General features: G+C 34.4%; 4 protein-coding genes across 4 annotated transcripts; 2 read left to right on the top strand and 2 right to left on the bottom strand.

Moving 5' to 3' along the window:
- Window positions 1-214: 214 nt before the first annotated feature.
- On the bottom strand, window positions 215-3,725 carry LOC110718583 (transcription factor bHLH121-like). Its single transcript, XM_021897443.1, has 5 exons — window positions 3,536-3,725; window positions 2,509-2,700; window positions 1,463-1,590; window positions 899-1,378; window positions 215-744 (listed from the first exon to the last, which is right to left on the bottom strand). The coding sequence occupies exons 2-5, from the start codon at window positions 2,615-2,617 to the stop codon at window positions 619-621; spliced, it is 843 nt and encodes a 280-aa protein (XP_021753135.1). The 5' UTR covers window positions 2,618-2,700; window positions 3,536-3,725; the 3' UTR covers window positions 215-618.
- Window positions 3,726-8,170: 4,445 nt separating this feature from the next.
- On the top strand, window positions 8,171-13,933 carry LOC110718581 (U3 small nucleolar ribonucleoprotein protein MPP10-like). Its single transcript, XM_021897441.1, has 14 exons — window positions 8,171-8,310; window positions 8,637-9,392; window positions 9,554-9,609; window positions 10,186-10,366; window positions 10,455-10,565; window positions 10,682-10,819; window positions 11,739-11,807; window positions 11,902-11,943; window positions 12,079-12,147; window positions 12,819-12,890; window positions 12,997-13,050; window positions 13,168-13,309; window positions 13,403-13,465; window positions 13,561-13,933. Exons 2-14 carry the CDS (start codon window positions 8,661-8,663, stop codon window positions 13,572-13,574), a joined length of 1,743 nt encoding a protein of 580 aa, XP_021753133.1. The 5' UTR covers window positions 8,171-8,310; window positions 8,637-8,660; the 3' UTR covers window positions 13,575-13,933.
- Window positions 13,934-14,060: 127 nt separating this feature from the next.
- Window positions 14,061-17,674, bottom strand: LOC110718582. Its single transcript, XM_021897442.1, has 6 exons — window positions 17,516-17,674; window positions 17,254-17,328; window positions 15,529-15,633; window positions 15,186-15,441; window positions 14,809-14,886; window positions 14,061-14,706 (listed from the first exon to the last, which is right to left on the bottom strand). The coding sequence occupies exons 2-6, from the start codon at window positions 17,290-17,292 to the stop codon at window positions 14,570-14,572; spliced, it is 615 nt and encodes a 204-aa protein (XP_021753134.1). The 5' UTR covers window positions 17,293-17,328; window positions 17,516-17,674; the 3' UTR covers window positions 14,061-14,569.
- Window positions 17,675-18,517: 843 nt separating this feature from the next.
- Window positions 18,518-20,475, top strand: LOC110718429. The gene is made up of 3 exons (XM_021897262.1): window positions 18,518-19,493; window positions 19,962-20,027; window positions 20,117-20,475. The coding sequence occupies exons 1-3, from the start codon at window positions 18,638-18,640 to the stop codon at window positions 20,152-20,154; spliced, it is 960 nt and encodes a 319-aa protein (XP_021752954.1). The 5' UTR covers window positions 18,518-18,637; the 3' UTR covers window positions 20,155-20,475.
- The last annotated feature ends 946 nt before the right edge of the window (window positions 20,476-21,421 follow it).

Below are 21,421 nucleotides of genomic sequence, written 5' to 3'. Positions count from 1 at the left end.
GCAAATTTTGCTACTTTGTATTTGGATCAGGTTTGGGTTATATCGAGTCAGGTTGGATAAAAATCATTTAATTGTTAGAACTTTCATATCAAATCAAAGTTGTGTTAATTGGGTCGATGATTCAAGTTTCTCACATTAGAGTGTAAATCGAAATTACACGATTAAATGATTTAATAAATGGAATTCAAATAATAAGATGTACGACAGTACGGAGTGCAATAAACAGATATTACGGTAAGCTTACCAGACACCACCATTTGTCCATTTATAACAAACATACATTGACAACACTGTACAGAAGTAAGTTATAACAGAACAGTGAAGAGCTTCTGATCTGAGCTGCAGCAACACATACAAATTCACTAACTTGCCAATTAATCTCACACACCAAGGTGTAGTATACATTACTCGTGTAATTGCATAATACTTTGTAATGACATGATTCATCTCCAGAAGTGAATTAATAAATCATTAATCAAATAATCTAAGCGCACTAATACACCAGTGTATTACGTTAGGCAGACTGAGATCCGAAAGGACAGATTACAGTATGAGAGGAACTTCCTATAGGAGTATAGAGGTCAGAGCTTTAGGCAATAGTCAAAATTCTCCAGCACATCAATCATTACCCTTGCCACCACCGACTATGCTACTTGATGAGCTATCCTGTACACTATGAGATGAACATCTACTCAAAGAACTCCCTTCTGCAATCCTTTTCTTACGGTTCCCTGATGATGTATTCTGCACAACAACGACGACAAAAACAAAGTGAAATTGATTAGGTGGCATATGAGTCAGATTTAGAATCCGAGGTGTCCTATATTCGGTTGGCAATCTCTTAAAAAACACTTGACAATTATTCATATGAAAAAATTGTGGAAGTGTAAGTTGAGACCTCATCTGTAGTCGATCCTGGCGTTTTGAGCTCCAGGTTTGTTGGGACATCACCAGAGTCATCGTTTTTGTTGACTTGTCTATCATGCTTATCTGATGAAGTTCCAACACCATGTCCGGCTGAAACTTGGGTCCTACTACCTGGCTGCATGCGAGGAGAAACATCTTGGGTTGATGGCTGCTCAGCTGGAAGATTCGGGGCCATGTATGGAATAAAAGTAGAACATGGGTTGGCATACATTCCAGGGTTTGGATTGCCAAAGAATGGATATGGCTGCATAGATAGATGCATTGGGACTGCACCTGAAGGAACGGGCATCGGCATGGGATATGGGTAAGAAGGTGGATGTTGAAGAACCGAATCCATAGCTACCCATGGATAAGCAGGACCAACTCTCTGCTGACATTGTGAACTAAGTCTATCGATGTCTGATTTTAAAGCTGTCTTCTCTTCCCTAAGATCATTCTTCTCTTGCGTCAACTGTAGGAGAGCATGAGATCAGAGAGCTTTCATGAGAGATGCTTGTTATCAAGAAACTATAATTAGTTGAGCAAAAAGCACCACCTCACGAGATTCATCACTCAAAGCAGTATGTTCGGCTTTAAGTTTGTCGACTTCAGCAGTCAAATCTTTGAGCAGCTGAATAGTATCAGTTAGTATGGTAGCTTTGTCATTCTTTGGCCTTTCAGCATCTGCATTGGACCATAAATACTCACCAGTTATACTTATCAGCAGAAATCCAAAAATAACACAAAGTATAGTTGTATATTGAGCAATCCAGGTTCAATCTATAAACCATTACAGTGTATAAATAATAAATTTGTTGTATTGAAAACAGATTACCCCTGCTCTAGACTCAAGACATACCTATCAAGCTATTAGTCAATTTTCACTTCAAATCGTCACATCAGTTACTCAAGGCTTCAGCCTCAATCCATCAACACATCCTCCTCCTCCAACAATCAATGTGTCATTGTCTCATGGCATCTAATCATCAAATCAAGAGTCCCTTTCCCCTCAATCTGCCCCATTGCATGTTTCTGTCTTTCTAGTGTTCTTAAACATCATTGACGGATTTCCCTAACGCAGCGTAATTGATACACTTTTTAAACCGAGGATCACTAGCTTCAATATGCGACCAGCAGCTCTTTCCCAAAGAGAAAGAACTGACAAAAGAGTTTGTTCTTTTCATTTATATTTGACATTTTTGAAACTGTCTTATCTGATTTATATATATTACTCGTAAAGTCGTAATTGACATTTATTTCTCCTAAACTATACAGGTAAAGTAGCTTTTGATGCAATGTGCCTGTTGAATGCTATGGAACAACAGAAAATAGCTTCACCTCTCAGATCACATAATTCTAACCTATGTATATGTATATATATGAAAAAGATTAATGGGTTTCTCCCCTCTGAAAACAAGAACTTTATGGGAATGCCCCTGAATAAAGCAAGCAGCACCCAATTTTCTAAAATGGTCTAGTTTTGAAATATTTCCTTTACAGAAGATAAGAGTCTAGTAATGAGTGCCATGAGCTTATAACAAGTTTAGCATGTAGATACAGAGGCAAAATGAAAATTCGAACAAAAGGTGTCAATAGATTTACCAAGTGTGGTTCCCAACTCAATGAACTGCTCATTCAACCGACACCTGCGTTGTTTTTCACGGCCAGCCTTCTGAAGTTTTCTAACAGCAGTAGGATCATCGGAGTCCATATCACAGCTAAGCTAATTCAAACTCTGCAATGGAACACAGCACAGCACAGCACCAGCAAATTAGATCAGAACCACAGCAGAACCTGCAGGTGATAAAACCATTAAACATCAGAAAAACCATTTTATTTAAAAAAAAATCTACAAAAACAAGTACTCATCATGATACAAGACGCAACTATGCCTTTGCCCAGTACAAAACAAAACAAAAAACATAACCATGCTTCACTTAACTCTAATCTGCATTCTTTCGCCTCATGAAACTTAATTTGAATTGTACCATTTCCATTCCCTATTGACTTAAAAGCATTATGAGGCTCACAGAGTAACAGATAATCCCAGTAGACCGAGATTAATTAGTACCTTCATTTCCTATTTCATGTGATTTCCCCACTTGATCATCAAACAAACTAAGAATAAACGAGGAACGAATTCGACCCTTAATAACACGGGGTGATAGTGCAATTCGAAATACTCTTTGTAATCAATTCCTCCTATCCAAACATAGTGCAACATTCTAATGGCAAAAGAATCAACTGCTTGTTAGGTTTCCTGCAACTTTCTTAACCCTAAAATCAAAACCCATCACACCAATTTCAGTCCTTAACAAGAAACAACCATACCCAGATGCCTATTCAGCTACAAATAGTAACAATTTGACACAATACGCTACTGCCCAGAAAAATTAAACAAACAAATTATCAAATACAACAAAATCCCATCTTTAATTCATCAGATTTTGTAGTTCAAGGTAACATAAACCAGATTTGAACACAATTTCACATTGCTAATTCAAGTAAAACCATGAACTGTACAAATCACAGATATAAGTTCTCAAAATATAGGACATGATACAGAACAACGGAGGAAAAAAAAAAAAAAAAAAAAGAAAGAAAGAAAGGAAAAGGGTAGAAATTTGACCTGAAGATGAGTCGCAAGGAAGCGGTAGTTGAATGGAGTAAAAGAGAATAATGATCATAGTTTATTGATCTTTCTCTCTCTAATTTGGGGAATCGGCAAATGGGAATTGGATTTCCGTATCCAGAAATTCCCATCGGCCGCCCGTTACCCCCAGATTAGTCTTTCCTTTTGTTTTTGCTCTTCCTACCGATGTTTTCAATGTGGGACACACAAGTCACTTGAGTAGGGTACGGAGTATAAAATTCTCGTATTGTATTTATAGATAAGATGATAATTGGATCATTTATACTTCATATTGGATTAAAGTTAAGTATGGAATTATGACTTATACAGGCATTCGTTTTGGTTTCAAGTTAGTTCTTATAAAACTATGTTTATTATGATTTGATGATCAATGTTTATATATTAATTTTCCCAAGTTGATCATTTTTTTCCTCTTAGACAAAAAAATGGTAGAATTTGAGTTTGAGTCAATGTTAATTGTTGAGTAATCTATAATGGACTATGGAGTATTAGTTACTTACATAATTGTCTCTTGTCACAAAGTAGAATAAATTTACTATACTTTAAAACCCAGATTGTTCGGGCATAAAGAAAACTATTTACAAAGTACATGTGTATTTATTAGAATAATGATCCTATAATGATCCTATAAGAGGATGTGTTCTAAACAGAGGGTTGAGAGGTATTTAGAAGTGGCTCGGAGGGACAGGTTGGTCAATTTATGTGGGAATGTGGGATTTAAATTTTGTCATCATAGATTCACTCTTTCTATCTCTCTCTTCCTTTCTCCCTCTTCCTTGTACATTTTGTATACAAAGTATTATTTTATGTTGTGAGACATCTTATTTTGTCTCACAACCCTACATTTATACTTCCTCCCTATAAGAGCATTAATTTTGAAAAATGTTTATAATAATGAAAAATTATGGGATCTCAAATGAACTAAGCGTTGTACTAATTTTCTTCAAGTCAAATATACACTCTACAAACAACGTATTTTGCCAATCGATGCATGGCATTATGTAGTCATTTTGAAAAATGCATCAATCACACTTTATTAGACTACTCTAACACAAATTCGTTTTGGAAAATAACCTAACAACAAAATTGGCTAGGCTACTTTATAATCATAAATGGTCTTTTGCAAGTAATGACTATGCTGGAAAAAACAATAGATTATCATCCAAAATTGTATTCTCGTTGTTTGTAACATGTGGAAATAGTACATTTAAGTCTTCTCCTATTTTTAATATCGTGGATGGAAGTTTAAAATGATATTAGACTCTTGTCAATTAACCGACTTTGTTTTTTCAGTCTTACCTTCCTCAACTTTCTTCATCCTCAAATTTAACCTCTTTCACCCCCTTCCCAATGGGAATCCAGATATTCCACAACTGTCGATATGTGCATCGCTTTAGTAACACACACTTTGAAACTGGAAACAACTCATATATATACCATACTTAGTTCAAGCATTAGTACTTCACACAAGTTCACGCTCTACAAGTTGTCATCAATCTCAAGAATCGTGATGGAAGGGTTATCTATTAGTGATAAACTCGATGTAATAAGCTAATTCTAAATAAGTTAAAGCGTACGAAAATAAAATAGTTGGTTTACAAACAAACACAGTATGTCCCGTAAATCTATATCTATATTTTATTGATAAAACTCCAAGGTAAGGAGTGTTATATCGCCATGTGTCATTTTTTTCTGTGTTTTTGCGCCACATCATATTCCAAGCTTGCCACATAATCGAAGTGTAGTAATGTTTAGTCTTCTTGGAAAACTCTTCATTGGTTTAATTTAATTGAAAAACTTTCATATGTATAACCACTACTCTATTTAAATTTCCTTCTTAATAATTGCACGATAATATAATTTGATTGAAAAGCTTTTCATATGTGTAACCACCCTATTTAAATTCCCCTTGAAATCTTTAGTAATTGCACAATAATATAATTTGTAAGAAATTAATCATTATTCCATTTTTTGTGCATTAATTCATAAAATTGTAGTTACAGAGTACGAGCAATAATCTTTAATAGTATACATTAACATCAAAATTATAAAGATTTGATTCATCATTTGTTCTATATTAACACACACACACACACACAAAAAAAAAAAAAAAAGTCAAACCAACTAGCTTACACAAACAACTAACTGTTGGAATAAAGGGAGGTAAGGGGAAAGGTCATTTGGCATCAAGAAAGAAGAATAAATTGGCCATCACCGTCGCTCGATCGAGCGAGCCTTGCCAGGTCATGCGCATGATGCTGCTAGGTTTTTATGTTTGCTTTGGATGTCCGCCTGATTGGACAAGTGTGGTTCTGTTGGATACCAACGGACTAATTCCCTTGGATTCTTTCCTCTTGTTCTCTTGTTGATTCCTTGTAACCCCCACATTTAAGGAGATGATTAAGGTGATTTAATCTTCATCTTTATGTTGATTTATTCACTCTCATTGATGATTAAGATTCTTCAATGTTCTTCCATCCATCTTTATTAATTGAAGAATCATTTTTCTGATTTATATATACATAAAAACATAACCTTCAAATACAAGCTAAAACACATACTCTATATTGGGCATAAGTTACTTGGCTCCAACCTTCTATCCAAAAGTGTCTTTGTGTGGAAGTGGTGTATTAACCTTAGGGAACGTGCCGACGAATACAATTGTGCACCCCGATTGCGCCGGAATTTCGTTTTCAAGTCAATGAATTTGCTTCACGACACACCGTACTCTTTCCATTGTCATAAGATTAACTTTTCGATCTTATTGTTTACTTCTTATTATAGCCTTGAAATACTTCTTATATTACAACACTACCTACGTACTTAAGATCTCATCTTAAAAAACACACCCACACACACACACTATTTAAGCTCTCAGTGTCAAACAAGACCAAAGTATACTTTAATTAGAGTAATAAATTTATAATAAACCGGGACATCACCCGGGCCAATAACTAGTTATTCTATCTAAAATGATATTTGTATTAGCTTTTATTTTCTTTTGATTGATCATAGTAGCAAGATAGTTGTACTTTGTACGGCTTATACCTTTTGGATAAAAAGAAAATGAAAATATAAACTAATTTTCGACGAGTACAATTTACGGAAAATGACAAAATGGTTTCCTAATCTAGTGTTAGAAATAAAAAAAAATTCCAATCCAGTGTTGTGTCAAAATAAATTCCATATTCTAGTGTCCATGTAAGTTCAGATACACAAAGCTAGTATATTTTTTAGGTTGGTGTGGTTAACTATTTTTTATTATTATTATTTTTTTTTTTTTTTTTGAGGAAACTAACCCATACATAATATTTATCATTACCATTCTTTAAGTGCAATTCCAAATGGTGGAGCTCCCATAGCAGGTCTAGCAATTTATTAAGTATGAAGGAATAAAAGCATCTACAATGGTAATATAAAAGAACTTGCTTGCAATTTATAAATAATTGGAGCTTCATGCTCACCATTGTGGAGCTTCTATATTGGGGTTGTAGCTATAAGGTTTTGCTCCACCCAATACACTTATATTGATTTGTTTAATATTTGTATGTATTTGTTTTATTTTTAATTTTTATTTTATTATTATTATTATTATTATTATTATTATTATTATTCTCAATTACAAAAATAAATAGTTAATCATTGTGAAGGTTGTAGCTTATTTTAACTAAGAAAATAATGATGTGGCAATTGCTAGCTACAAACGCATGTAGTTAGCCATTGCGGATGCTCTTAGGATCATTTTGACATTGTTGATATTAGATCAGAGAATTTGCATTGCTTTGTACAGCTCGCACAACATCATTTGTTTTTCCTATCTACTCTGCTTTAATACTAACAAATACTCCCTCCATCCTTAAAAGAACGGTCATTTTGGCTAAATTTTAGTCCCAAAATGTTCATCCTATCTACATTAAAATACCTTCCAATTTACAATAATATTTGTGCAAAATTATCTTCCCAAGTAAATTTTACTTTTTTCATATACTATTATTACTTTCTCTCTCTATTTTTTTGCAAATTCCATGTAATTTTACTATTTCAATGTACTTTTATTAACTTTCTCATACACTTGTATTTTCCATTTAAGTTTCTTAATACCCGTGAAAACTCCCCAAAAATTATCAAAATTCAGTAGATAAATTGTAGTGTTGGCGATGGCTATTCGAGATCGTCAATTGTGTTGGCTTGCAATAGTGTGCGGAGGAAGGAGGAAATCGAGAGAAACAACGACCCTTCTCTATTAGAGTAAGAGTTGTAAAATATTTTATTTAGTTAACCACACCAACCCAAGAAATATACTACACTTGACCTCTTAGAAGAAAAGTTATTGTATAACCATCTAGGCTAATTGTTAATTATGATTTAATATTGCACATAAAAATATTATGCTACATAGTATTGAAGTTACATACTACATACAAACTATTAAATGCTCTTATAAATTAACAATTGCACAACTACAAATCCGGGGCAACGCTCGGGCTATTCACCAGTACAAACATTATATTCCGTATTTTGTTGAAATGAAAAGAATAGAAATTGGTCTGAAGACAAGTCTTAGACAAGAATAAATCAAGACTGTTGATAATATTTAGATCGGACGGTTGAAATTAATGTTCCTCCGTTTACATTTATAAGCTTTTCACTTATACGCTGATTAAGCTCCCTCTCCTCCATTGTAGCGTACTCAACAACCTCCATTGAAGCGCCTTCTGAGCTTTCTCTCCTCCATTGAATAAGCTTTTGCGGTAAGTTGTTTCTTCCTTTCTCTTTCAATCATCGAATATCAGTCTCGCAATCTAGGGTTTACTTTCACACTGTAGTTTATATAATTGTCAGTATGATTATTTTAGGTTTCTTATTGTCAGTATTATCACTTTAGGGTTATTCTAATTCAGACTATTGAACTATTAATTATAATCAAAGAACTTTTTGAAGGACTATTACGAGTGATTTTGTTGCTAGAATTTTGGTATGGGCACTTTACGTTGGTATAATTAAGCAAGAAGAATTTCATTTGATTTTTGAGTATACTTCGATAATTGAATCAAATTTGGTTGCTAATGTATTGCAGGGTTTTGTTTATAATAGTACTGTAATGGTAGGACGGAAAAGTGATAATAGAGCTGTTGCGGCCGCCCCTCCTGCCCTAACTCAGGGGCAGTCCTTTTCGGAAGCCATTGACAAGCTTAAGTCGACTGACCCGCCGTTATTTCTATCTCCAAATTCTGACCTTTCTGGCTTTGCCCGCTTAGCCTCTCAACATCTGTTTGCTTCCCTCAAACCATACTCACCCAAGTCTCCTTTTGATCAGCTTCATTCGGATGGGTTTGACGTCGAGCAAATTTGGCAGCAAATTGACCTTCAATCTCAGCCTCTGATTAATACTCTTAAACGAGAAATCAAGAGATATGAGGAAAAGCCGGAGCAAATTTTGAAGCTTTTTGGGGTGTCTGGGGCCAATGGGGTGTTGGAGAAAGATATTATGGATAATGTAGATTTGGATTCTGAGGAAGATAGTGAGGAATCTGAGGGGTTGAGTGATGAAGGCGAAGATGAAAGTGAGGAGGATGAGGAAGATGAAAAAGAAGATGATGATGATGATGATGAGGAGGAGGATATTGAGGATGATGGTGATGGGGTTCCAGAGGTTGAAGATGAGTTTTTGAAGATTAAGGATTTGGAGAAGTATCTTGTGAGGGAAGAGGAGAAAGAATATGGGTCAGAGAAGAAGGAAAGTAAAAAGAACAAGAAGAAGGCAAAGAGGGGTAAAAATGTTGATGATGAAGAGGATCAAAGTGAGGAGAGTGAGGAAGATGATGCTGATGAGGTGAACATACTTTTACATGCTTGTTTTATTTATTTCGTGAAATTTATTTTGTCTTTTATGTGTATGTTTAATCCCTGAACGATTGCTTATTTGCGGGGGAGGTATGTTTGAGTTGGTTCCCATCCTTTGGTGGTTGTCTGACTTGCTGTTAAATCGTGTAGCTTCTCATGTATGGCGGAGATGGAGGTTCTGAAGATGGGTCCGAAGATAACATCAGGTGCTTACTGATCTTGCTTTATGTTGTGTTTGTAAAGCTTATGCTGGTTTAAAAATGTATATTTAATATATACAGTTGCTGATATGTGAATATTTGTGAATCTACCTGCTGGTTACAAGACCAGTGTGCTTGAGTATGATGAAACGATTGGAATCTATTTATTGCAATGAGTTTAACAACAACTAGTGTAGACGCCTCCCAAGCATGGTCTGGATATCTTTTTCATATGCATTCAGTAGTTTAAAGTGATTCTGTTTGATGAATGGTTGTTGATTAGTGTAAATGTATAGTTGTTCTTATTTTTGGCATAGGTAATATCAGAATAATTGAAAGAAACAATAAAGACGTATAAATGTTTTTACATAGTCCAATAGATCTTGTTTGTTTTCCACGTTCTTTTTTGTTCAATTTCCTTGAGCATGGATCTTTGTTGGCAGAAGACATTATTTTACTTATGTTCTTCACTGTTTGAGTCAATGCTATATAATTTACATTATTATGATGGCTGCACCTGTCAAAACCTTCTTGTTTGTGCTATTTTGGCTATGCACTCACTCTTCATTTTATGACTTTTAGGTATGAAGATTTCTATGTTCCTGACAAGAAAAGGCCAGTTAAAAAACAGAAGCAAGTTGACAAGTCAGATGACTCAGAAATGGAGGAAGAAAATGCTGATGCTTCTGATGATCTAGAAATGGAAGATAATGATGTCAGTGATGCTGATGATTCAGAGATGGAAGATGATGATGACGAGCAGGTAGTGAAAATTTTCTGTTTTCTATGTAATGCAACATGCTCTGACTTTATCATTTAACATTGAGCTTGGGTTGCTGTCAATTTTACAGAACAAGGGAAATTTGTCTACTTATGAGAAGGAGCGTGAAAAGATACAAGCCAAAATAAAGCAGATGGAAGCAGAAAATTTGGCTCCAAAAGATTGGACCATGCAGGGAGAGGTAAAGTTTTTTGGATTCTAAATATAAATTTTGCAAGGGCGTCTTGTTTAAGAGCCTGCCACTTTTTCAATGATTAGTTTATACTAAATTCTCATCCCTTTGGTTACTCTGAATAGATATCTGCATCCAAGAGGCCAGTAGATAGTGCATTGGAAGTGGACCTGGATTTTGAGCACAACATAAGGCCTCCTCCTGTTATAACAGAAGAGGTGACAGCATCTCTTGAAGAAATTATAAAGAAAAGAATACTTGAGGTATAAGTTGTTGTCTTTTGGTTCATGTATGTTTTTGTTTTAAAAATCTTTATGTTTGGTATTCTATGGTAGATTACCTTATCAATGATTATTGTACTGATTTGACATTTTAGATGCCCAGAAAACCAAGGTTTGTTTGTTTAGACTTCTGCAGAGATATCAGTATAAATTTAGAGTGTTTACAAGAGTTTTGGAAATCATTTTTTTTTTTGTTGTAATCATTTGACTTGACTAAAAAATCATGTAAATAATGAAGAAGGATCTATCTCTTAAGTGGACAGACGATCAGGAATTTTCTAGCTACCATAAAAATCTTTGATAATTGGCTTCTTCATTTTACATGAAGATGAAGTTCCTTAGCAGATACTTGTCACTCTCCCATGGTTACATGTAATTGGCAATTTAGAACCAACAAAATGTTAAGTTTTCCAAAATTAAAAATGGCTGAATATGAGACCATGACCAGTATCCAAGTCCAACAACTGTATTGTAGTTTCAGTAGCATAAATAGAGAATTCTTGTTATCCACATTGTACATTAAATATTGACTACCCTATAAAATCCCCACTAATACTACTGTTATCCTCAAACGCCTACATGTAAAAAATCCTACCCAAATTTTCCTATTATTTGGCCCCAAACACTCATTTATCTATGTGTATCATATTGGATTGCAGACAGCACCCTGCAAATTAAAATTTTAAGCTTCTTATTGGATTGCAGACAGCACCCTGGACCTTTCTTTTCTGGAATATTTTTGACTTGATTTGCTTGTATGAAGTCTGATTGTGTGCTTGACATCCCACATTTTGCCTCTTCATTTCCTTGCTAGTCACTACTACAATTCTCATATTATACAGTAGGCATGCATGCCATACTCAACAGAGCTGATTTAAATGTAGAAATTATATGTTTTCAGGGACATTTTGATGATGTGCAAAGGGCTCCTAAAGTGCCATCTGCAGCACCTAAGGAAACAAAAGAGCTGGTTTGTTCTCCCTTTCAATATCCTATACTGTCTTCGTGCTTCTTACTTTTTATATATAAATGACCTGCGTACCCTAATTTTACTTTCTGTGCAGGATGATAATAAAAGCAAGAAAGGCCTTGCTGAAATCTATGAGGTTAGATGTTCTTTGAGTATTTGACAAATGGATTGTAGAAATTATTTGTGTCACCTAGTATGAGATTATAAGCTGATAATACATCTGGAACCATCATAAAAGATTCTTAGTTTTTACTTAAATGAATTTTTGCAGGAAGAATATGCTCAGCAAACTGGATTTGTTGCTGCACCCTTGTCATTTAATGATGAATTGAAGGAGGAGGTATGTATAATAAATTACCTGTTTAATTTTGTCTGTACAATTGTTTTCATCTATTCTTTTCGTTGCTTAAGGTTGTGGGGTGAGGCAGAATGATTTCTATCTAACCTTCATTTTACATGACATTTCTTGTGTAACAATATTTTTTCCTTTCTGCCTAACAAGCAAATATATATATATATATATATATATATATATTTTTTTTTTTTTTTTGGGGGGGGGGGGGGGGGCTGGGTTGGGAGTAGCTGTGCGAGGTCAAGCTTAAATCGCTGGTTCATGTCCTACCTAGAAGCAACAATGTAGAGCGCTATAGCCAATCTCTCTCTGATTTATATGATTACGGTCTTGATAGATTAGCATTTATATATAGATCTAAAATAAGCTGACGTAGAACCAAATATTTGTATGGGGCGGTGGGGCTTTGGGCTACTGTTTTCTTCACTAATTAGGTTCATTTTTTTAGTATTTGGATGCCACTTTTCCTTGCAAATGGAGGGAGGGGCTTCATTTATGGGAAAAAAATAAATAAAGAATAGAAGTTAGACTTTAAACATAACTTAGTATTCTTAGTTGCTATTGCCTGTATATGTTAGGTTTGTGCTTCTCTCTCTATTTGTGTGCTCAACCCTTGGTGTCTTCAATAGTTGGTATAACTGTATTTCACTTTTTGCCAGGCAAGCAATCTGTTCAAAAGATTGTGCCTGAAGCTGGATGCACTTTCCCACTTCCATTTTGCTCCCAAGCCGGTATGTTTTATTAGCTTCTATCCCACTTATGGCATATTGATAAACTCTTATGTTTGTGTGATGAGGACCAAGTTACCTGTGCTTAATTACTATATTGGCTGGACAGGTTATTGAGGATATGTCTATTCAGACCAATGTTCCAGCTTTAGCCATGGAAGAGGTAAATGCCTGTCTCTTGCTGCATTTATTAAGATTTTGTATTTGATTCATACAAGTTGTCTTGTTTTCTCTATGCGCACTCACAGTTGTCTGATTTATTGTGGCTTTTCTTGAACAGATTGCTCCAGTAGCTGTGTCAGATGCTGCTATGCTTGCTCCTGAGGAAGTATTTTCTGGTAAGAAAGATATCAAAGAGGCAAATGAATTAACAAAGGAGGACAGAAAGAAGAGGAGAGCCAAGAAGAAGAGAAAATTCAAAGGTAAAATTGATACATGTGGATTATGCAGCTATCTTTTCTGCACTTCTCTTTCATGCTAATGCTATATTCTCTTTGATTTTTGTTCAATTTTAGCTGTAAATGCAAAAAAAGTAGCAGATCGAGCACCTGAGAAACCGTCGCAAGCTCTAACTGAAGGTAACCACCTAATTTTGTAGTATGGAGCTTTTTGTTCAACTGAGTATATACGTAGTATTTATAGTTTTTCACCAATAATCTCCCTGATTGTGCAGGCAAGGAGCAGTAGTATCCCTTCAAATTAAGACTGCCCCTTAAGATTTGGGCATTTCTAACAATTCACTGGATGCGAATTAAAGCTGTCACAGACATGGCCACCCTGTTCTTTGATCTTGGAGGCATCATTTATCAACTAGCTGAAGCCACCCGATGCACCAGTTCCTCACCTGTACTAGAGAAGTAGAGAGTATACACCTCAGAAGAAATTCGGATAGTTTTGTTGGGAGCTTCAGGCACAATTTTGGAAAAAAAAATATTAGGTCATATCTTTCTTTTCTTTTTTTTTTTTTTGAAGAAAGGTCATATCTCATTTATCTACATGTATAAGATGACAGATTCTTTTTACTCTATTTAATCAAATTTAATTAATTTTTGTGATTACCGAGTGAAAGCAAAGCGACATTTGCATACTGCAGAGGAACCACTCAACTCAATATACTCTGTAACAAATCAACATACCAAAATTAGGCTTGGAAAACAAAACAACATACCAAAATTAGTGCACGTCACTACAAAACAAGATACTCTGTAACAAAAACTCAATATAAAGATCAATTACATATCCATCTGCCAAAGGTAAAGGCAGCTTTATTCTTAGTATTTGTTCATCAGTGTAGGTTGTAACAGAGGGGAAACATTTGTAGTAACATAGGTTTACCTAAATCAACCCAATCTTGCTTCCTCAGACAAAAGCCCGCAGGCCTACAAAAACTCACTATTGAGCATATTTTGCCTTTTTGCCTCAAGCCAATTACAATGAAACTGAATGGAAAAGGCTACGTATCAAACTATGGAGTAAAATACAGTACTCACTTCTTTGGTACCGGTGAATAATACTAGCGAGTCAAAGTCGCAAGAATCCACAAATACATCAAAATTGGTAAAATCTCACTTGGATGTATCTTTCTAGTGTTCCCTGACATGGTAGCATGACATAAGCTTCCTCGTTTTGCATATTTATGAGCTGAGATGATAGCTGGCTAGTTGCATTGAAAAAACGTAGATCTACTTTTTTATACTCCCTTCAAGTCTTTCTATGGCAACTTCAAGACCAGTCTTGACTTCTCCCTTCTCGTTTAGTTGAGGATGAGGGGTGAACTTCTCCTCATTTGCCTTTTCTACTAGCTTCAAATGGGCCCAACCTATGCCAAAGTTTGCTTGTCATTGACGATACGATACAGTATCTGAGATATGCTTAAGGTGATGGAAACAATAGATACAAAGATAATAGGGGGTAGATTTACCAAGAGGAAAACAAAAGGCTGCCCCAAGAACAGAACCCATCATGACATTCCTGGCACGCCAAAGAAGAGATCCTGGCACTGAATTTTTATTTAAGATGTTAATTGACAAATAGAAGACAAAGCAAGGATCAAATGACTATTGCCTGCAGCAAATCACAAACAGAAACTAATAACAAGCTCATCAGAACACAAAACCCTCCACAATACAGACTGGGCAAATGTTCAATACTTCATGCTAACATGCCTGTATATTCAACATTTTTTTTGCATAATATCCAAAAAAATATAACTTGCAATAAAATGGTTAACCTTATATAATAAAATCTAGACTACTACTGCTACATACTTCAGCAAAAATTAAGGATATCAACTCTTACTTATCAGACCAAATGTTGCAGCAGTGGCTGAACCAGCTGCAACAATGTTATACACATCATGGACTCCTCGTTCCTCAGCTAGCAGATTCTGTAGACCATAAAATGCAGCAGTGAACATCCCAAGGCGCACTCCTCCAACCAGGGATCCACGAGTAACTCGATAAAACCTCTTCTCCATCGCATCTCTCATCAACCGATACTGCTCACGCTTATCTGCGGTACTTCCAAGCTTCAGTGTCACTTCAGCATCCTTACTCTGGAAAAATGTCAAAAGGTCCTCAATTAGAAGAGAAGGATATAATAGAACAGAAAATTAATATTAGATTGAGATTGATAAACTTACAGCAGAAGCAGCTGCTTCCTTGCTGCCACCGTATAACATACCAGCAAATATCCCGATGACAGTTGCTGTTCCCCAATTAACAGACCCAGCTAACTTGGGAGTTCCCTAAACAGACCAGAAACAGATGTAACATTATGAATAGAAGATGCAACACATCGAACTACACAACCCTCCCTCCTCTCCACACCCTCCCAAAGACATATAAGGATGAAAGGACCCTGCATTATTTGATTTTGCGAATGTTAACTTTAATTTAACCACATAAACGAGTGAGTTACGTCCTTCTGTTAATCTATTTCTCATAAGGATATCTTTAGAAATATCTTGGGAATTTGTCAATACGAAACAAAGGGGATGAACCTCTATCTTCATGTTACTTTTCGTGAAATAATTAGTGCTATATTATTACTCGAAAACTATCGAAACTATAAACATATATTTAAATAGCCTTTTATAAGATTCTGCAAATCTAGTCATAAATTTGGGCCGATGTCTATAAATTTCATGCATTAATTCCAGAACCTATACATATCACATACTTATTCCCACTAACAACAGAAGAAAACTTCTTTCTAATACGGGGTACCATTTCATGAGCTTGTTTAACAATATTGTATCTATCTTAAAGCAAAGAAACATTATAATAAAATAAACAGAAACTTAAAGTGTTTATAAACTATGCATCCAACAACAGTAAGATTGAAATTTCTCAACATAATCTCAACAACATTAGACTTTACATATAGAATTCAACAAACCTGAAGCAAAATCTTCCTAAGTGACATTCTCATCTGCCATCCACCACTAAAAGAACCCACTAACCTATCTGCCTCGGGTGAAAAGCTGAGGTCAGGCATCAACTTATTGATCTTAGAATTCACCTGATCCAAGTCTACAGCCTGTGCCCTATTCTGCAATAAATCAAGTTCATCCAACAACCTTCCCATCAATTCCAAATCATCAACAGACCCCTCAATTGCCTTTTGTACCTTCTCAATCTTCTCTGCAACCTCCATCTCCTCCCTAAACCGCTCATAAATTCCTCCTTCACTGTTATACTCATCGAAACCTCGAATTCTTGACTCATAAATGGAAATTTCATATTATTCTTGGCCTTAATAACATTCCCATCATCAGGTTCTTCCAACCCAGCAATAATTCTCAATTGGGTAGTTTTTCCTGGCCCATTTACCCAACTAACCCTACTTTCTCCCCTTTCTTCACTTTCCAACTTACATTTTTCAGCATTGTAACACCCTTATAACTCTTACTAATGTTCTCTAACCTAACCTCAGATTAAACACTCGAAGCCCCATAAGTTGATTGTCTATTATTTCCCCTTTTTCTATCAAATTAACATATTGATAATATGACTAAATTTGAAGGATGAACATATATTAGTTGTTCATCAGGTGTACCAAAAGGCCCAATAGTTAGCTAACACCTTCCAAATCCAACTTTTCGACAACCGCAAAATAATCCCTTCTTCTTGAAAAAAGACAAGCTTAAATTTTTGGATGATTGTTAAAACAATTGCTTACAAAATTAATAGCACCAAAAAAAAATATATATATATATATATATATATATATATATATAATTAACAACTTACATATACATATAAAGACATACATAAAATTCAACCCCAAACCTTGAATTAAAACAATAATGCAAATCTAATATAATCAAATAATGCAAATTGAAACTAGAATTTCTTAAACTTACAGTTGAAACAGCTTCTTCTGCATTTTCAGCGGCTTCCATCACTCGAAAAAATTCGTTTAATCGGTTGCAAATCAGCTAAAAATTAAAACAAATCCAAAGTTAAAAATAAAAATTAAGCTGGGATTAGCCAGAAATATGTATAACAAATTAACAACATCATACTGTACATTTCAGCTATTGTTTTGAAACATGTTATCAAAATCATTTTTCGTTGGCAATCACAACAACATTAGCGCAAGCAAATGAAAAATTTGAGCCATACCTAGAAATTGATGAGAACCGATCTTAGTAGAGAAAATGGTGTGAGTCTGGTTTCGCTCTTACTTCGAATACCTGGCACAGATGAGAACCGAGCTTAGTAGAGAAAAGGATGGTGACGAAATTCGGTGTCAAACCTTAGGTACCAATTAGACCTGGTAGAGAAAAACACGTGTCTTGAAGCCGCGTATAGTCAAATAGGGCAAAAATAAAGGGATAGAGGGAGTATCATAATATCCCAGACTCATAACCAAGTTTTATTTAGTATTAATCGCAACAGTTTAACATCTATCTATTCAAAAAAAAATAAAATTGACATCTATAAAACGGAGTATTTATATATGTAGTACTTAATTTACTATCAATATATTTAAAAAATTATAATTTGTCATGTAAAATGTTTTTAGATTAGTAAAGATATATTATCATTCTATCAATTTTTTTATAATTCTTAATAATACAATTAAGTATATAATTGTAACTATTAAAGGTTAAAGTTGTTCATTTCAAATTGTTAAGATTATTCTAAAATGGAAGGAGTGATTAGAAAAATGTAATTAGGAAAATGAAATGTTGTTAAGAAAGTGATACACTAACTAATATATTCAGATTTAAAATCAATCTATTTTTGAATATCAATATCCCTATTTTGATCAAAATTAAAGTAATATGTAGTATGACCTAACCCTTTTAAGGCTCTAATAGTATGACTAATTTTGATCGTTCATTATGAAATCTAAAAACTCGACATAAATATACACAACTAGATTTGACTCGACCTAAAATAATTACTACGTATTTGTTTAACATCTTCTTACCCGAATGCAATCCAAATCCTATTAGCCCGATTCGAATATTCCTTTGTTACCTCATATGTGCTAAGAAGCCCAAAAATAACATGTCCTAAACTTCTACTACAAAAGATACCTTAATCATTTTGTACACAATGGGAATAAAGTCATTAGTTACCACCTTAAGCAAAGAATCCCATGACTTCCATCACTAAGTACAAACACTTCTAACTAACTGCCATTCAACTACACTTATTACTTCAACTCATCTTCATTTTCTTTCTTTACAGCCTTAAAGCCCTTAATTATATTTTCTGCTCATTTATCTCAACACAATGCGTCAACCTCGATTATCAACCACTCTCTTTGTACTATTAATCCAAGCTTCATTACTACTTTCCTTAAGTTTTGGTTATATGCATGCTAATTCATGTAGATCATATTGTGGCAACATTACAATCGACTACCCGTTTGGAGTCAAATACGGTTGTGGACACCCGGGATACCGAGATCTTCTATATTGTGTCAATGATGTCCTTATGTTCCATATAAGTTCGGGGTCATATCGAGTATTAGACATCGATTATACGTTTCAAGCCCTCACATTGCACGACCCACACTTATCTACGTGCAACACGATTGTTCTCGAGTCACGTGGTAACGGGTTCGTGGTCGAGCCATGGAGGAAACCGTATTTGACTCCAACACCCGATAACGCCTTTTTACTACTCGGGTGTTCAAGAAATTCACCACTCTTCAAAGGGTTTCCTTCCAATAAACATCTACCATGCAGGAATATATCGGGTTTGGGCTGTGAAGACTACTATAGGTGTCCAGCTTGGGGGTCCATTGGGCCAACTGAAGTGGGCTTGGTGTCTGGGCTGGGCCCACCGGAATGTTGTGCGGTGGCTTTTGATGAAGTTGGGTCGGCCCAAGGGATAAATCTTACGAAGTTGGAGTGTCAAGCGTATAGTAGTGTTTATAATTTAGCACCATTAAGAGTAGATGGGCCACACGAGTGGTCGTATGGCATACGTGTGAAATACTCAATTCAAGGGCATGATGCATTTTGTAGATCGTGTGAGGCTACTAAAGGCACGTGTGGTTATAAAGGTAGTGATGATAGCGGGATTACAGAATTGTGTATGTGCGATACTTGGAATTCGACCGCTAATTGTGAATCTATTTCAGGTAAGTAATTAACAACCTAACTTTACATCAGGAATTCTCTCGCGAAAATGAACTTCCTATTGCATTTCATTATTAAACATTAAAAATTCAACAACTTAAACTTTAAAATAGTGCTTGTATTGTGTACTACTCTATTTTGTTTAAATAAAGTGTTGTTTAATGAATGAGGATATCCTTACAAAATATTATTATACCTGAACTTATTTGCTCATTCATCTTATGACATGCAAGTGGTAATTATGTTATGATTTCAAGTTAAAAATTGAACAATCGTATACTTTGTAAAATTATTATTTTATTATCAGAATAGATTGGACTGTTTTATTACATCTTTGATAGATATTGGCTTATCATTTTGCTAATTTTTTTTAATAAAAGAAAAAACATTATTGTTCAATTATATATTTCTTATGGACGTTATAGTATCGTAATTAACTATTTCAAAATCTCTTTATTCTAATCTTGCAGTTGAATCAATGGTAGCAAATAGTGTTATTTTAAGGGGTTCGTTGAGCATTTTTGCATTACTAGCAGGTAAGTTCTTTTATACTTGTACAAGTTTGAAGTCCGTATTTGGTATCATGCTTTACTAATCGAGTAAAAAAACCGCCAACTCTATGCAGGATTTCATTTTCATATGATTTTATGGAGCACAAGTTGAAATCCAATGTAAAACTGAGTATCTTTTAATTAGGTGATCAATTCAAGGAAACATACTTGTCCACAATACCACAATCGATATATATGAACATATTGACTAGAAGGTTGGAGGCCTTGGAGAACTTGAAACACTACAAGAAGTGTAAAACTTGCACGTATATACTATGATATTGTATACTCAGATTCAAATGTGTCATGATATAAGGCACATGCATGCTTTTTTGAGATTTTATTATGACCTACTAAAAAGTTACAAATATTTAATTATTGTGTAATATTGTTAGTGCTGAAACATTGTTGATAGTTGATACAATTTTTTAAGAAAATCTCAATGTCATATGTCAAAATATTAATTGATTTTTGTGCTTAATAATACGTATTAAAAGAATTATTTGTTATGAACAATCAACCTAACCTACATACGAGTATATGGTTTTTAACTTACATATGCTTACGCATTTATGTGACAAATTTATAATATTTCAAAAATAATGTGTAATGAAATACCAAAGCATTGGTTTGATTAAGATGGTTTTCGCTAGTAAGTCAAATTGCAAGCTGCAAAAATTTAAAAATATATATCAAAAGAGCTTGGGTATTAACTATTAATCTCGAGCTTGGGTATTAACTATTAATCTCATTATATATACGTAGTATATAATATTTACAAAATAATACACGAGTATGGTTTGTTTCACTCTACTCCCTAACCAATAATCAAGATTCACAATAAGATTGCTGTGCATCAATGCTTAATTTACTCTTTCTAGTTTCGCTGTTTCGATTAATTATGCCAGTCTTGCTTTTAAAGTTTTAAGTAACTATTTCCATATAGAGTAACTTCAAGAACTTAGCAATTGAAGAAAATAATTAGCACTAAAACAAGCTATAGTCCCCCTATGGAGTACGGAGTAATAATTATCGTTGCAAATGAGGTCTATATGAGATTTTATTTTTATTTTTTTTAATGCACCATATGAGATATGTGACATTTTTCTTTAATAAATTAGCAATAATATTTTATCCGTCCGTCTCATACTATATTACATGTTTACATTTTTATGGTCAATAGTTAAATATTTTCACAAATAATATAAGCTTCAATCGAGTAACAAATAGCATTTGTTTTACGGAGTACTCTGCATTCTTATTTAGAGGTGTCAAAACCACACCCGATGTGAAAAATATCCGATTCAGATTTCGACTCGCATGAAGATAATAATTTAATATGACTTAAATTTAAAAATTGACCCAACCCGACCTAACAC

The sequence above is a fragment of the Chenopodium quinoa genome, unplaced genomic scaffold (assembly GCF_001683475.1).
Source record: "Chenopodium quinoa cultivar QQ74 unplaced genomic scaffold, ASM168347v1, whole genome shotgun sequence".
Classification (NCBI taxonomy): domain Eukaryota; kingdom Viridiplantae; phylum Streptophyta; class Magnoliopsida; order Caryophyllales; family Amaranthaceae; genus Chenopodium; species Chenopodium quinoa.
The sequence above is the reverse complement of the archived record's forward strand: the minus strand, read 5'-3'. Positions and strand labels throughout refer to the sequence as shown.